Here is a 14,489-nt window from a genome sequence, read left to right on the forward strand (position 1 = left end):
CCTATATCAACTATCAATTATAACATTGGTAGCGACTACCAATGATTTTTAAAAAAACAAAAAAATCAACTATCAATTGCAATCATTCATATTATTAAAATTGTGGTCTATTCTCTTTCGTCAATTTTTTGTACCATGGTGACGCAGTTCTTGTATATTTTAATTTAGCTATGACCATTACCACCTCTGTCAGAATTTTTTTTTTCGTACATCTCTCGCAAATTTCATTTCACACTTTCTGTATAGCACAATTTAATCTTTTATTTGTTTTTGTCATTTAATTTAACGTTCTAATTCCAAGAAGAGAAATTCCAAGACAAGTATCTCGACTTGAAAAAGGAAAGAAATGGCAAAAATCACAGCAAAGAATTGATATATACACCCAGTGTTTTAAAATGCGGTTTTGTTCATGTATGCGGAAGGTCACTGCATACCACATATGCGGTATGCGGACGCATATGCGGATTTTCAAGTGGATTTTAAAATAAAAATTTACGTATATATATATATATATATATATATAGAGTTAGGCTGGGGTGCTATGGATAGCATAGTGGCCTCTATGCTACGGCTCAATATTCGAGTTTTCAAAATCCAAACGGTCGATCCGAACCGTTCATCTTATTCTCCATATTAATATCTGCTTGGAGACCAAATTTTATAATTTTCTGAATTTTTTTACTATTTATTAAGCCACTTTGAAAATCGCTAATCCAACGGTTTTACTGTTTTGTGCAGCCACCGTTGGATCAACAATTTTTTAAAATACTTAATAAATAGTAAAAAATTTCAGAAAAATGTAAAATTTGGTCTCCAAGCAGATATTAATATATAGAATAAGATGAACGGTTCGGATCGACCGTTTGGATTTTGAAAACTCGAATATTGAGCCGTAGCATAGAGGCCACTATGCTATCCATAGCACCCCAGCCTAACTCATATATATATATAGATGGGCTATGGTGCATTGCAATGCATGAACCCTCTTATGCATTGCACTATAAATCATGGATTTAAAGTCCAAACGACTAATCTGAACCGTTCATCTTGTTCTTCATATTAATATGTGCTTGGGGACCAAATTTTACATTTTTTGAAATTTTTTTACTATTTATTAAGCAATTTTGAAAGTCGCTGATCTGATGGTCCAGAAAATTTTACTGTTTTTTACTGTTCACAGCAAAACAGCAATTTTCAAAAATGCTTAATAAATAGTAAAAAAATTCCAAAAAATGTAAAATTTGGTCTCCAAGCACATTTCAATATGGATTAAACATCTAACGGTTCGGATCGGTCGTTTGGACTTTAAATCTGTGATTATAGTGCAATGCATAAGGGGGTTCATGCATTGCAATGCACCATAGCCCATCTCTCTCTCTCTCTCTCTCTCTCTCTCTCTCTATATATATATATATATATATATATAGAGAGAGAGATGGGCTATGGTGCATTGCAATGCATAGGCCATGGTGTGCATTGGACCATAAATCACCGATTTAAAGTCCAAATGACCGATCCAAACCGTTCATCTTGTTCTCCATATTAATATGTGCTTGGAGACCAAATTTTATATTTTTTGGAATTTTTTTACTATTTATTAAGCCACTTTGAAAATCGTTGATCCAACGGTGGCTTCTGATTTTACTGTTCCAAACAGTCACCGTTGGATCAGCGATTTTCAAAGTGGCTTAATAAATAGTAAAAAAATTCCAAAAAATATAAAATTTGGTCTCCAAGCACATATTAATATGGAGAACAAGATGAACGGTTTGGATCGGTCATTTGGACTTTGAATCGGTGATTTATGGTCCAATGCACACCATGGCCTATGCATTGCAATGCACCATAGCCCATCTCTCTCTCTCTCTCTATATATATATATATATAGGTAGTCTACGGTGAGTTGCGAAGTAAAACGCGTTTCTACTTCACGCTGTATTTTTATTTTGAAAGTCCAAATTACCGATCCGAAAAATAGTCACTTTACTTCGCAACTCACCGTAGCCTAGCTCATATATATATAGAGTTAGGCTGGGGTGCTATGGATAGCATAGTGGCCTCTATGCTACGGCTCAATATTCGAGTTTTCAAGATCCAAACGGTCGATCCGAACCGTTCATCTTATTCTCCATATTAATATCTGCTTGGAGACCAAATTTTACATTTTTCTGAATTTTTTTACTATTTATTAAGTATTTTACAAAATTGTTGATCCAACGGTGGCTGCACAAAACAGTAAAACCGTTGGATTAGCGATTTTCAAAGTGGCTTAATAAATAGTAAAAAAATTCAGAAAATTATAAAATTTGGTCTCCAAGCAGATATTAATATGGAGAATAAGATGAACGGTTCGGATCGACCGTTTGGATTTTGAAAACTCGAATATTGAGCCATAGCATAGATGCCACTATGCTATCCATAGCACCCCAGCCTAACTCTATATATATATATATATATATATATATATATATATATATATTCATATTTATATATTTGAATTTATTTTCACATAATGACATAACTAACAATAGTTTTTTGACTTTTTTCACATAAATTTTAATTAAAATACAATCAAATTATCAAAACCGCATGGGAGGACTGTATGGATGCATATTTCAGTCCACATGGCTGCATATTCGGACTGCATGACCGCATTTTTAATCCGCATATGCGCTTTTTTATTCCGCATGACCGCATATTCGGACCACATATGTGGCCGCATGGTCAAAACCGTATGAATATTCTAAACACGGCTGCCGACCGCATACGCATATGCTAAAAAAAATTAAGCATATGGATATACCCTAAGTCCCTGATCCTCTTCTCGCGGAAACTCACATAGTAAAAATTAAGCGGTAGCTAATTTGTCATAAAATGATAAAAAAAATTACATAAACAAAGAAAATGCAAAGGAAACTTTATATAGCGGATATATAATAGCTTGATGCAAATTGCTATATTCTCAACTGATGAATCTAACTATACAAAGGCGACAATAGTGGCAAGTTAAGCAGTTCCTCCCAGTCGAAACAATCGATACCTGTCCAGCTCAACGGTGTATACATTCTATCGACCTCTAACTCTGCCAACCTCTCTTTCTTTTGTTCCCTTGCCACCTCTAAATCTCCTTCATCATGTAGACACATCACTCGTAAAATAGGCGGATTTCAACGGTTCAGATTCATCATTTAAAGCCAATTTGATGGGTTTTAAACTTGAGTTTACCAAAGAACTTAGTAAACTTAAGAACACTCTAGTTCTACTCGAATAATATATTAGAAACAATGATTAAAACATATATGTTTTTACCGTAATAATGTTGTCTCATTAATTAATTAGTGACTGCATATATAATTTTAGAAATATTGATCTACTTCTTATACTATGATCTCGTGAATGTGATTGTGAACATTCTTATTATTTTATTTTTTTTAATTTCCATGATAGAAACTGTTAGTATTATTGCATTTGTATAGTGCACAAACGTAGGATAGTGTGTATTACAACTAAATTCAAAACAGTACCCTACTCAATCATGATACTGTGTTCACCACAACATAAAAAAAATGAATTGAGATAAATTAACAAAACTTCATCGTTGCACTCACTCACAATCCTCGCCATCAGTGACTGTGAACATTCTTACAAAAATAAATTTCAACGCTTATAAAATTTGAGCCCTCTCATATTTTTTTATTATGACATGTGCTTAACTAAAATACATAATAGACAATCCCATTCAACTTTCATCATTATTTTTCAAGATATAATTGAATTGAATTGTTTCTATTTATATAGAATGTACCAGTATTAATGAATCTAGGTACATATAGAAATAAAAGGAGGTGAGTATTAAAGAGTAAGGGTAAATTAAATATTCAAATAAAAAATATTCTCTCAGCTCTTAAAATTGCAAAAGGTGCGCTTAATATAGGAAAACTTCATTAATTGTGGTTAATGAAAGGGATATTAATAAAACATGGCATGTTTAAACTATTTTCTTTCGGGCTTTAGCTGACCGTAGGCCTTGGCATTATTTACCAGAAAGAATTAGTCCATTACATAGTACAGCAGGTTTTGAAGACTATCAATTCAAAGTGCGCTCCACGTAATTAATTAACGCAACATACCGACATGTAGGTGACTGTAGACTAGTAGCTAGGTTGTATTTTTACTCTTTTCTTACAAGGAAAGTCAGCAGTGGTTTGAGTTGCTTGATCCGCATTAATTAATTAGATGTGTAAATTTCTAATGCTGTCATCTCAATTTATTTTCTGATTCCGACCCTGCCGTAAGAGACATTCAATCAAAGTAATTCGTTAACTGATATTAGTTGAGAGCTGGTTTGACTCCATACCAAGTCCAACAGTTGAAATATTAAATGGACCATTTGTCAATTTCTGGGGTAAGGTTAAAAATATACCTCAAATCATTATTAGTCTTGTTAGTATCTTAATTAATTCTATGGAAGACTGTTGAATTAGAGGATTTATACATGCTTAGACGTCTTCTTAAGAAGCATATATATATATCTTCTTAATTCATCATGTAATTCAATATATATCACGCTCTTAGCATGAATTGTATTTTATTCTTATATTTATTCATAACAGATCCCGTACGTTTGACAAACAATCAGACGAGATCATATATTTGACCATTTCTGGTAGATTGAATTTCCTCCCACACCTTGATGTCGTGGGAATTTTTCCAACATCTTTTTATCATTATAATATGTACGATACCATGCATAGCACATAATGGTTGGTACTATGAATTAATATTTCACATTAACGTTCAGAATTTATCTACATTAATGTATTTTTATAAGTTCTTAATTTTACTAATCAAAACAAAATTGATATATATAGATCATATCTAACATTTTTGTTTTGATATTTAAGATTTAAAATTTAAGTAATTGTAGTTGAAGAAATAGAATTATGATGAAGGCAAAAAAAATAATGGCATTGTTTAATCTCCTTGTAAATATATCTAAAAATTAAGTTAAATACACGATAAAATTATTAAATACTTTCAAAAGTCAATAAATACTCCTATATCAACTATCAATTGTAACATTAATTGGTAGCCACTGTCAAAGATTTAAAAAAAACAAACAAAAAAACCAACTATCAATTGCAATCATTCAATATTAAAATTGTGGTCTATTCTCTTTCGTCAATTTTTTTTTACCATGGTGACTCAGTTCTTATATATTTTAATTTAGCTATGACCGTTACCACACCTCTGTCAGAATTTTGTTTTTTTCATACATCTCCCGCAAATTCATTTCACACTTTCTGTATAGTACAATTTAATCTTTTTATTTTTTATTTTTGTCATTTAATTTAACGTTCTAATTCCAAGAAGAGACAAGTATCTCGACTTGGAAAAGGAAAAGAAATGGGAAAAATCACAGCAAAGAGTTGATATATATACCCTGTGTCCCTGATCCTCTTCTCGCGGAAACTCATAGTAAAAATTAAACAGTAGCTAATTGCTATATAATTTCTCATAAAATGATAAAAAATACATAAACAAAGAAAATGCAAAGGAAACTTTATATAGCTAGCGGATATATAATAGCTTGATGCAAATTGCTATATTCTCAACTGATGAATCTAACTATACAAAGGCGACAATAGTGGCAAGTTAAGCAGTTCCTCCCAGTCGAAACAATCGATACCTGTCCAGCTCAACGGTGTATAGATTCTATCGACCTCTAACTCTGCCAACCTCTCTTTCTTTTGTTCCCTTACCACCTCTGAATCTGCTTCATCATGTCTCTTCCTTTTCAACAGCTCGGTTTGCTCCTCAGAATCTTCTTGCGCTGTATCAATGTCAATCACTGATTCAGCCCATGTACCCAACTGATCATCTTCATGTGTCAAGTTCTGACCCCACTCAGAACTATCTTGTGATTCATCAGATGATGATGTGTTCTTCGTTGTGATATTATTACTAGATTTACTTAAGTTGGTATTTTTTCCAGCCAAGAGGAGCACTGATTCACCATCACAGCCGATCTCATTCGGGAAGTTAAGTATCGCCTTTGACCCCCGCATTTTAAAAGCTGCCAGATCATATGCCTTAGCCGCCTCAATCGCTCTGTCATACGTACCAAGCCAAATCCGTGAACCCCGTTTTTTCGAGTCCCGGATCTCAGCCGCATACTTTCCCCATGGTCTCCGCCTTACGCCACGGTATTTTATCTTCTCCTCTTGGACTGGCTGCACGGTTGATTGTGGTAGAGATACAGTCAGTGATGGTTTGTTTTGCGTTGGAGATGGTTGATTGCCGAATCGGAGTACGGTTACAGCCGGATCAGTTGGCTCAGATTTAAATACCAGGTCGAGATATGCTTCGTCGAGGAGGTGATTTCTGATAAATTCAAGTGAGTTACCATTGTCACTGTTGTAAGCCATGAGAAGGAAACTTGAAACAAACAACACAAACAACTTTCTTCTCTGTTAGTTAGTTTGTTTTTAGAAAAATGTATTTGTTGGTAAAGGAGAAGGGGGCATAGGTGCTGTATTTATAAGCAAAGAACATCACAATTTGACCTTTGAAAGCTACCATGCTGATAAGTCGAAGATGACAATTAGGGGTGTCAATGGGTACGGTACGGGTCGGGTGGAGACATTTTCACACCCATACTCATTAAAATTGATCTTACTCATATCCTACCCATATCCATTAAAAATTGATCTTACCCTACCCTACCCTTACCCGTTAATATTATCGGGTAACGAAACGGTAGCGGGTGAATAACGGATAATACTAGTATAATAATTAGTTTTATTATATTTTACAAATTAAACATCAAAAACTCATTCATTTTAACACATATATAAGTGCATTTCTAATAAAAAAAATAAAATAAATGTGCAATCAATTCCTACTAAATTAATTTTTATAAAGAATAAAAATTCAAAAACACGAATATACATTTAAGTGGGTTGGAAATTGAATTAAATATATATTTGGATTTTATAATTACCCTATAGGGTAACGGTACGAAATAGTCATTACCCATACCCTTACTATTTATTTAACGAAATTTTTTTTTTACCCATACCCAATAAACTAACGAAAAAAAAATCTTACCCATACCCGACTTATCGAATACGATACGAGTCGGGTAAACGGCTAAAAAGGTACCATTGACACCCCTAATGACAATGTTGTTATGTTCCACGTTTCTAGCACAAACAATTATTTAATAATAAATATATGCACCCTTGTATTTTAAATTGAAAATAAAGCGAAAAAACAAAAACAGGAATCCAAGCCAAGAAAAATAAAAGAAAAACAAATAAAATAAATAATTACTTGTTTAAAATAGAAAGAGTCGTATCAAGTCATTAACAAAACTATTTTGAACAAAAACAGGAATAAAAAAAAACAAATAAAATAAATAATAATTAGTATTTGTATAAAATAGAAGGGGGAATTTGACGTATAACCCTCAAAAACTTCAAAATTACGTATTTTTCTTCTAAATTTTGAAATTACATATTTTCCCCTCTAAACTTCAAAAAACTCACATCATTATTCATTTTATTGTCTTTTATATTAGAGAAATTTAGATACATACACATCATAACTTCTTCAATTAGATATTTTTCCATCAAAACTTCAAAATTATTTATTTTCCCATCTAAATATAACTATATTATAAATATACCCATTACTCATTTAAATCAATTAAAAATACTGATTAGTAGTAATAAACAAGATAAAAAGACAGTTATGCCCTTTCTTCAATTAAAAACACTGATACTGTCTCGGTGGTAGAATCACGCCAACCAAAGGTCCTCTCTTGGGTGAGAGGCATAATATCATATCTTCTCGCCATTGTTTTACATTGATTAAAACAACTATTTACGTTATTATTCATAATTTTACTTTCCCTGACGCATTTCATTCAATTCAAAGATCTGGCAAATTGAAGAAAGCTAGCTCCAACCAATAGATTCACCCCCATTATTTCTTTTTTTCTTTTGCTTAAGTTCAATTACTTCTTTAGTACAATTTCTACCATTCATGCAAGAACTTTGAGCCTGTACTTAGATGTGAAATTGTTAAAAAGAAAAAATAATTTCGAAAGCTATTGAAAATCCCAACCGGCGAAGAATATAATCTTAACATTGATTTGAGATTATTATATTTTTAAGGTGGGCCACAGGCCATGGCAAGGGAGTGAGGTAAGCACAATCAAACTTTCTTAACTACAACAGAGAGAGTCAAATTGAGCACTATTCAAAGCACTAGAAGCTGAATTTTTCACAACGACCAGAAATGTGTAAGAAGAAAATAAAAAGAAAAAAAATAATTAGCAGTCCTTGGATCTCTATCGATGATAACCTTTTCTTGCTTAAACGATTCCTTGTAGATGCCTCCGTTCTCCATCTGACTTAGTGTGTGCATGCGCAGGGGTAAGAGTGTATGCCTCTCACTTTTTGTCTCTCTCGCGTTGCCAATGGAGCTGGAAGAAGACCTTTATTTCTCAATCAGTATCTTTAATTGAATAATGGGTAAAATTGTCTTTTTATCGTGTTTATTACTATAAATCAATAATCTTAATCAATTTAATTGTGTAATGGGTATATTTATACAATATAGTTATATTTAGACGGGGAAATAACTAATTTTGAAGTTATGATGGATATATATCTAAATTTCTATTTATATTAAAATTCATTTTGAATTTGTAAAATATCTATTTTACCCTTAAAAATATAAAACGCTCCATCGAACTCAAATTTGAATCTGAAGAGTTCCTCTACCGTCTAATCCGTGCATTGCAATAAGATTATTGCGTGTTTGCTTTAAGATTCGTGCTAATCTAGCATGCATGGATCTCAAAGCAATTTTGATATGCCTGCATCGCATTAAGATCTGTGCATGTTGATATATTTGTGTATGTTTGCTTCAAAATTCGTGCTGAACTAGTGCGCACAGATCTTAAAGCAATTCATACGGTAGAGGAACCTTTAGATTCAAATTGGAACCAGATGGACGTTTTATGCTTTTTAATAAAAGGGTAAATAGGTATTTTATAAATTTAGAATGTGTTTTAATATAAAAGACAATAAAATAGATAAAAATGTGAGTTTTTGAAGTTTAGAGACGTAAATATGTAATTTTAAAATTTAAAGGAAATATACGTAATTTTGAAGTTTTTGAGAGGTATACATGAAATTCCCCCAAAATAGAAAGAGTCATACTATTTATGAGCCCAGTTTGACCTGGCCCGGTCTGTGGTTGTGTGCATTCCGTTTCTAAGCGGATAACTCAACAACGTCTCTATCTAGTTTCTTTTCAGCAATTATTAACGTAACATTAATTCAGTTACTAACTAGCTGCTTAGGAAAGATATTAACAGAGTTGGATTGACTTACACAGTATACTAGTCATACATTATTTTCACCATTAATTGTGGGCTATATAATTTAAAAAAAGCTCGATCGGTAAATATTTTCACCTGATCATACTGACTTATCTTGAGCTAATTTTCGTACTTACTAATTACGGTAGGTTTGAAGAATTCATATTGTTTCAAAATAAGCTGTTACGATCTATACAATTCATGTGTATATATATATAGTAGGGTTGAATTTTTTTGTTCTCTTTTGACAAGGATGTACACAAGATAAACGCTATATTAACGAGGCTGGGGTCAAAGCTTCGTTAAATTGCAACTGCAAGTTTGACCCATGCTGGGTCTAACAGTTGAAATATTAAATTAACCGTTTGACAATTTCTAATCACTTTTATGTGACACCGTTATACAATTATATATTTTATCATTTTCACTTCTTGCAATTAATAATATAATATTTTTTTGTGATACTTCGTCACTCTCCCCTGTTTAGTAGCAAACTTGGATAAGTAGTATGGTCATTGAAAATGGTGGTTTCTTAAGTTTAATTGATTATTTTTTTCAAATGATTGAATTTTAACTTCATAATGCCCGATAAATTGGAACACTTTAGCTCTATTAAGCACATTGGTTATTTGAATTACAACAATTAAATAAATATGTAATCCAGTAGACTGTGTAATTAGAAAAACAATTATGGCTTAACAGAAAATTCAATTCAGTAGACTTGTGTTTTTTTTTTTTGAAAAAAATTGGTAGTGGCTACCAATATTAAAATTAGATGCAATTACAGCAACATATTCCTACATTATTACACTATTCATACTCCTCTTCCTTACTGTGCCCGAACTCCCCTAAACAAAAATCTTTTTTTCCCACAAAACTGACCCCAAAGTGAGGCATCTTCCATACCACGATTTGCCACAATCCAAGTTGGTAGCTTTCTCCCCCGAAAAATGACCTCGTTTCTTTGCCTCCATATAGACCAAAGCACTGCCATAAATTGAGTAGTCCAAATATGCTTGGGCTGCCCAGTTTGCTGACAATACCGTTGTCTCGATGCCACCCATGTTGATTCCACCGAGTGTCTATATTGTACCAGTACTTGCAGCTGCCCCCAAACCTGCCGTGCATTAATGCAATCAAAGAACAGATGTTGAGCGGTTTCTAACGGACACTCATCACACATGACACATCGCATCTCGCAATTCATGTCCCTTCTTTGCATCACTTCGTGTGTCAGAATACGATCTTGTAGCAGCAAATAGCTGAAAATCTTCACTTTTGACGGAGCTACCGCAGCCCACACCTCTTTGTATGGCCAAATTATCTTCCCTGCTGATGAAATCAAGTTATAGAATGAAGAGGCTGTGTACTCTCCACTTGCAGACCATCGCCAAATTAGCATATCATCATATTCTGTCAGAACCGGAATTGCTCCAGAATAGAATGAAAGAACCGGAGAATCATCAGAAACCGCATCATGGAGAGAGATGAGTTGCAATTGCGGTCTTCTTTGTCTGTCTCTAATTGATCTGATAGGGTCAGACCCCCAATGATCATACCAATAGGAAATAGACTTACCATTGCCTACCTCCCATCTTGTACACCACTGAAATCGTTTCTGTATTTTGATGAGCTGCTTCCAAAAAAATGACCCATTGACAAGCCAAATCTTAGGTCCTTTTCTGTTTGGCCTGTGTGTTCTTATAGTGGTAATGATCGAGCACCATAAGGAACCCGACTGATTTGTCTTCCACCACCATCGAAGGAGTAGAGACTCATTACGTATATGCAAATTAGGAACCCCCATACCACCAAATTTTTTTGGTGTGCAAATAATACCCCAATTAATCAGAGGCACCCCTCTTCCATCACCTTGTGATTTGCCCCAAAGAAAATTTCTACAAACACTTTCAATCCTTTTTATCACCCATTTAGGCAATGAGAAGCATGTCATTAGGTAGATAGGTATGCTACACAGTACCGAATTAATTAACTGTAACCGGCCACCCTTAGAAAGCAGCTTCCCTTGCCAACCTTCAACTCTGCTCTCTATCTTCTCTATCAGGGGTAAAAAATCTGGTCTACATGGAGCTTTAATAGAGAGAGGCATGCCTAAGTAAGACACAGGCATACGGGTCTGTGCACAACCCATAACACTAGCAACAATCCAAGTTTTGTGTTGCTCAATGCATTTGTAATGCACTGCCTCACTAGGAAGGCTTCAATTCAGTAGACTTATTCAACTCCAGTATTAAATCATGTAAGTCAAACAAAAAGCAGAATTAATTGTGCCTATGATTATTTTAAGGCAAAGGCTTCTATGGACATAAGGACCTATTTGTAAAATGAACATATTTTTATTTTCAAAGTTCAAACAGTCGATTCAAACCGTTCATCTTTTTCTCCACATTAATATGTGCTTGGAGACCAAATTTTACATTTTTCTGAATTGTTTTACTATTTATTAAGATGGGTACAAAATTCAATGGTCTGAATTTGATATTTTTTGTACCCATCTTAATAAATAGTAAACAAATTCAGAAAAATGTAAAATTTGGTCTCCAAGCACATATTAACATGGAGAACAAGATGAACGGTTCGGATCGACTGTTTGAACTTTGAAAATAAAAATATTTTCATTTTACAAATAGGTCCTTATGTCCATAGAAGCATCACTTCTCTGACAGCGCTATGACTAATTTGTAGTATGTTTAGGGTCATAGTTTTAAACTTACAGACAAAAATATCTATACATATATCACACTAACAAGAAAATTTCTCTGTTTTTTGAATTTTTATAACAAATAGAACTAATTTGTAGCCTACTGTATTCATGAATTTAAATTAACAGTTTTTTTTAGGTGCTTTGGTTTGAATCTGTTGAAACCGCCACAAAAAAAAAAAAAAAATACCAATCATATTGAGTGTTGTAAATAACGGTATGCGCTCATTGGATGGACGGAATAACGCTAAGTGATTAATTAGTATGAGGACGATTAATCAGAATTTCGCAGACAATTTTACATTTTCATTAATATTGCATTCATATACTCATAATTTATTATTATTACAAATGATTAATTTAACACATGAGCAAATAAAAAGTAAACTTATTTTAACTTAATTTTCTTATTAATTAATAAAGTTTGTTGAAATTATCATTTACAAAAGTCCACATATATAAGACAAGATAAAATACAATATATATAACGAATAAATATAAAAAATAATAATAATAAACCCAACAAATAGGCCTTATAATTAAACAGAAAAATGAATGATTAATCAGGTCGTTTAAACAAAAAAAACAGATAATTAATCGGATAAATCGGCCAATTAATCAGTATCGCCAGCAAATAGCCTTCTGACAAATTTATTTGGAATGGTTTCTTCATCACCACCGACTAATCAACCAATTAATCATGCTAAACAACTGTTGTACGTACTGATCATCTCTATTACCAATCCCTGCGACTTCTATGGATATCTGGATAACCAAATCCGGTAACAATTAATGGATGAGAAATTAAACTTTGGAGCCTTGGAGGCATCTAATTGACAATTCATGTTCGCCTAAAGCACTTCTTTACCTGTTATAGGTGAAACACGTTTCGTTTAGAATTCTAAAAGGAGCAAAAATTGATATAAATACGTTATATTGTAACATCAATCTCTTTCAGGTTAACAGCCTTCAATTAAATACTTACCAATCATAATTTTATGGTCCAATTAGTCGTAGAAATTGAATATTTCGCAAACATGACATTTTCAAGGATCTAATACAATAATCAAATTAAGTGTATCTTAATTTGATTTTTTTGCTCTAATATCACTTGTTTTGTCTCAAAGGCACCTAGAGGGAGGGGGGGGGGGGGGGGGGGGGGGGGGAAATAGGTCTTTTTATATTTTTGTCTATTTAATAATGTTCTAGCGTGTCTATAAGTTATTTTTGGCAGAAACTAGAATAACTTTGTCCTAAACTAAATGTAAAGTAAATAGTAGAGTTTAGAGACATTTGACACGAGAGTTGTTTACGGAGTTCAGCACTAACGCCTACTGCCTACATCTCCAGGGCTCGCAACCTTCTAGATGGCGCACATTTCTTTACCCAATGAGAAAAGAGTACAAGGTGGAACCGGTGAGCCCTTATAATTCTTCTAGAAAGTCACACAGCCCTAACAAGACAATCTGATTTGCGAGGACTCAAGGATTGCTAGATGAGCACAAGGCTCGAAGTAGTAAATGATTTGTTCATGTAGGATCACTCTAGGAGTTGGTTAATTAATTGAATAAGCTTGAGATTGATTGTGTATATTGAAGTTGGAGTGCACAAGCAACAACAGCTTTCTCTAGATCTGTAAATACGAAATATTGAGGTTGGAGGTAGCTCGAGTGATACTCCAAACATTGGTATATCTTCTATTTATAGAGAGTTGATAAAAAGAAAGTAAGTGGTGCTAACCGTTGCAACGGTACAGGGGACCGTTACAACGGTAAGTTAATCTGAGCGGTTTGGAGTATAACGGTGACCACTGTTGATAACGGTCATTGACCGTGACCGCGGTACCCTCCACGGAAATCCTCTGGAAGGGTTAGCATTCGGTGACGCTAAAACCTATTTTATGCATCACGGGATTTGTACATGATTTATTTATTCTATTGTAACAGTCACTGGACCGTTATAACAGTAAGCCTCACTTATGTCAATTTCAAGCTTATTTTACCAATCTTACATATATGTTATCATTAATCTTGAGTTAATACTTTTGCTATCCAGTGTTTTGTGCTTCATGACTACATTCTTGATGTTCTATTGCAGTTTATTAATTCATCATTGATGTATAATTACTGATTCTTCACTTGTCATGAACATGCACAAATGCTCAAGAAGGAAAACTGTAAAATGCAATTATGTATGTTTTGCAAATCCAGTCAAACGGATAAGTCGAGGGCTCCCAAGACCAACAACAGCTGATTGAAGCCGCACTCGACATTAACAACAACAAGAATGCGAGAGGAACCTTACTAGTTACAATGTTTGTCATCTAGAGGGAGAGATGCGCACGAATTTTCAGAGAATCGGACAAAACAATAC

At 33.5% G+C, this 14,489-nt stretch overlaps 1 protein-coding gene across 1 annotated transcript; it reads right to left on the reverse strand.

Moving 5' to 3' along the window:
• Positions 1-5,514: 5,514 nt before the first annotated feature.
• LOC144558351 (uncharacterized) lies at positions 5,515-6,504 on the reverse strand. Its single transcript, XM_078307180.1, has one exon. It carries the CDS (start codon positions 6,426-6,428, stop codon positions 5,625-5,627), a length of 804 nt encoding a protein of 267 aa, XP_078163306.1. The 5' UTR covers positions 6,429-6,504; the 3' UTR covers positions 5,515-5,624.
• Between the last annotated feature and the right edge of the window lie 7,985 nt (positions 6,505-14,489).

The sequence above is a fragment of the Carex rostrata genome, chromosome 8, assembly GCF_964058835.1.
Source record: "Carex rostrata chromosome 8, lpCarRost1.2, whole genome shotgun sequence".
Lineage (NCBI taxonomy): Eukaryota > Viridiplantae > Streptophyta > Magnoliopsida > Poales > Cyperaceae > Carex > Carex rostrata.

Excerpts from the sequence above, each read along its gene's own strand:
- LOC144558351 (XM_078307180.1), bottom strand. The coding sequence starts at position 6,428 with ATGGCTTACAACAGTGACAATGGTAACTCACTTGAATTTATCAGAAAT.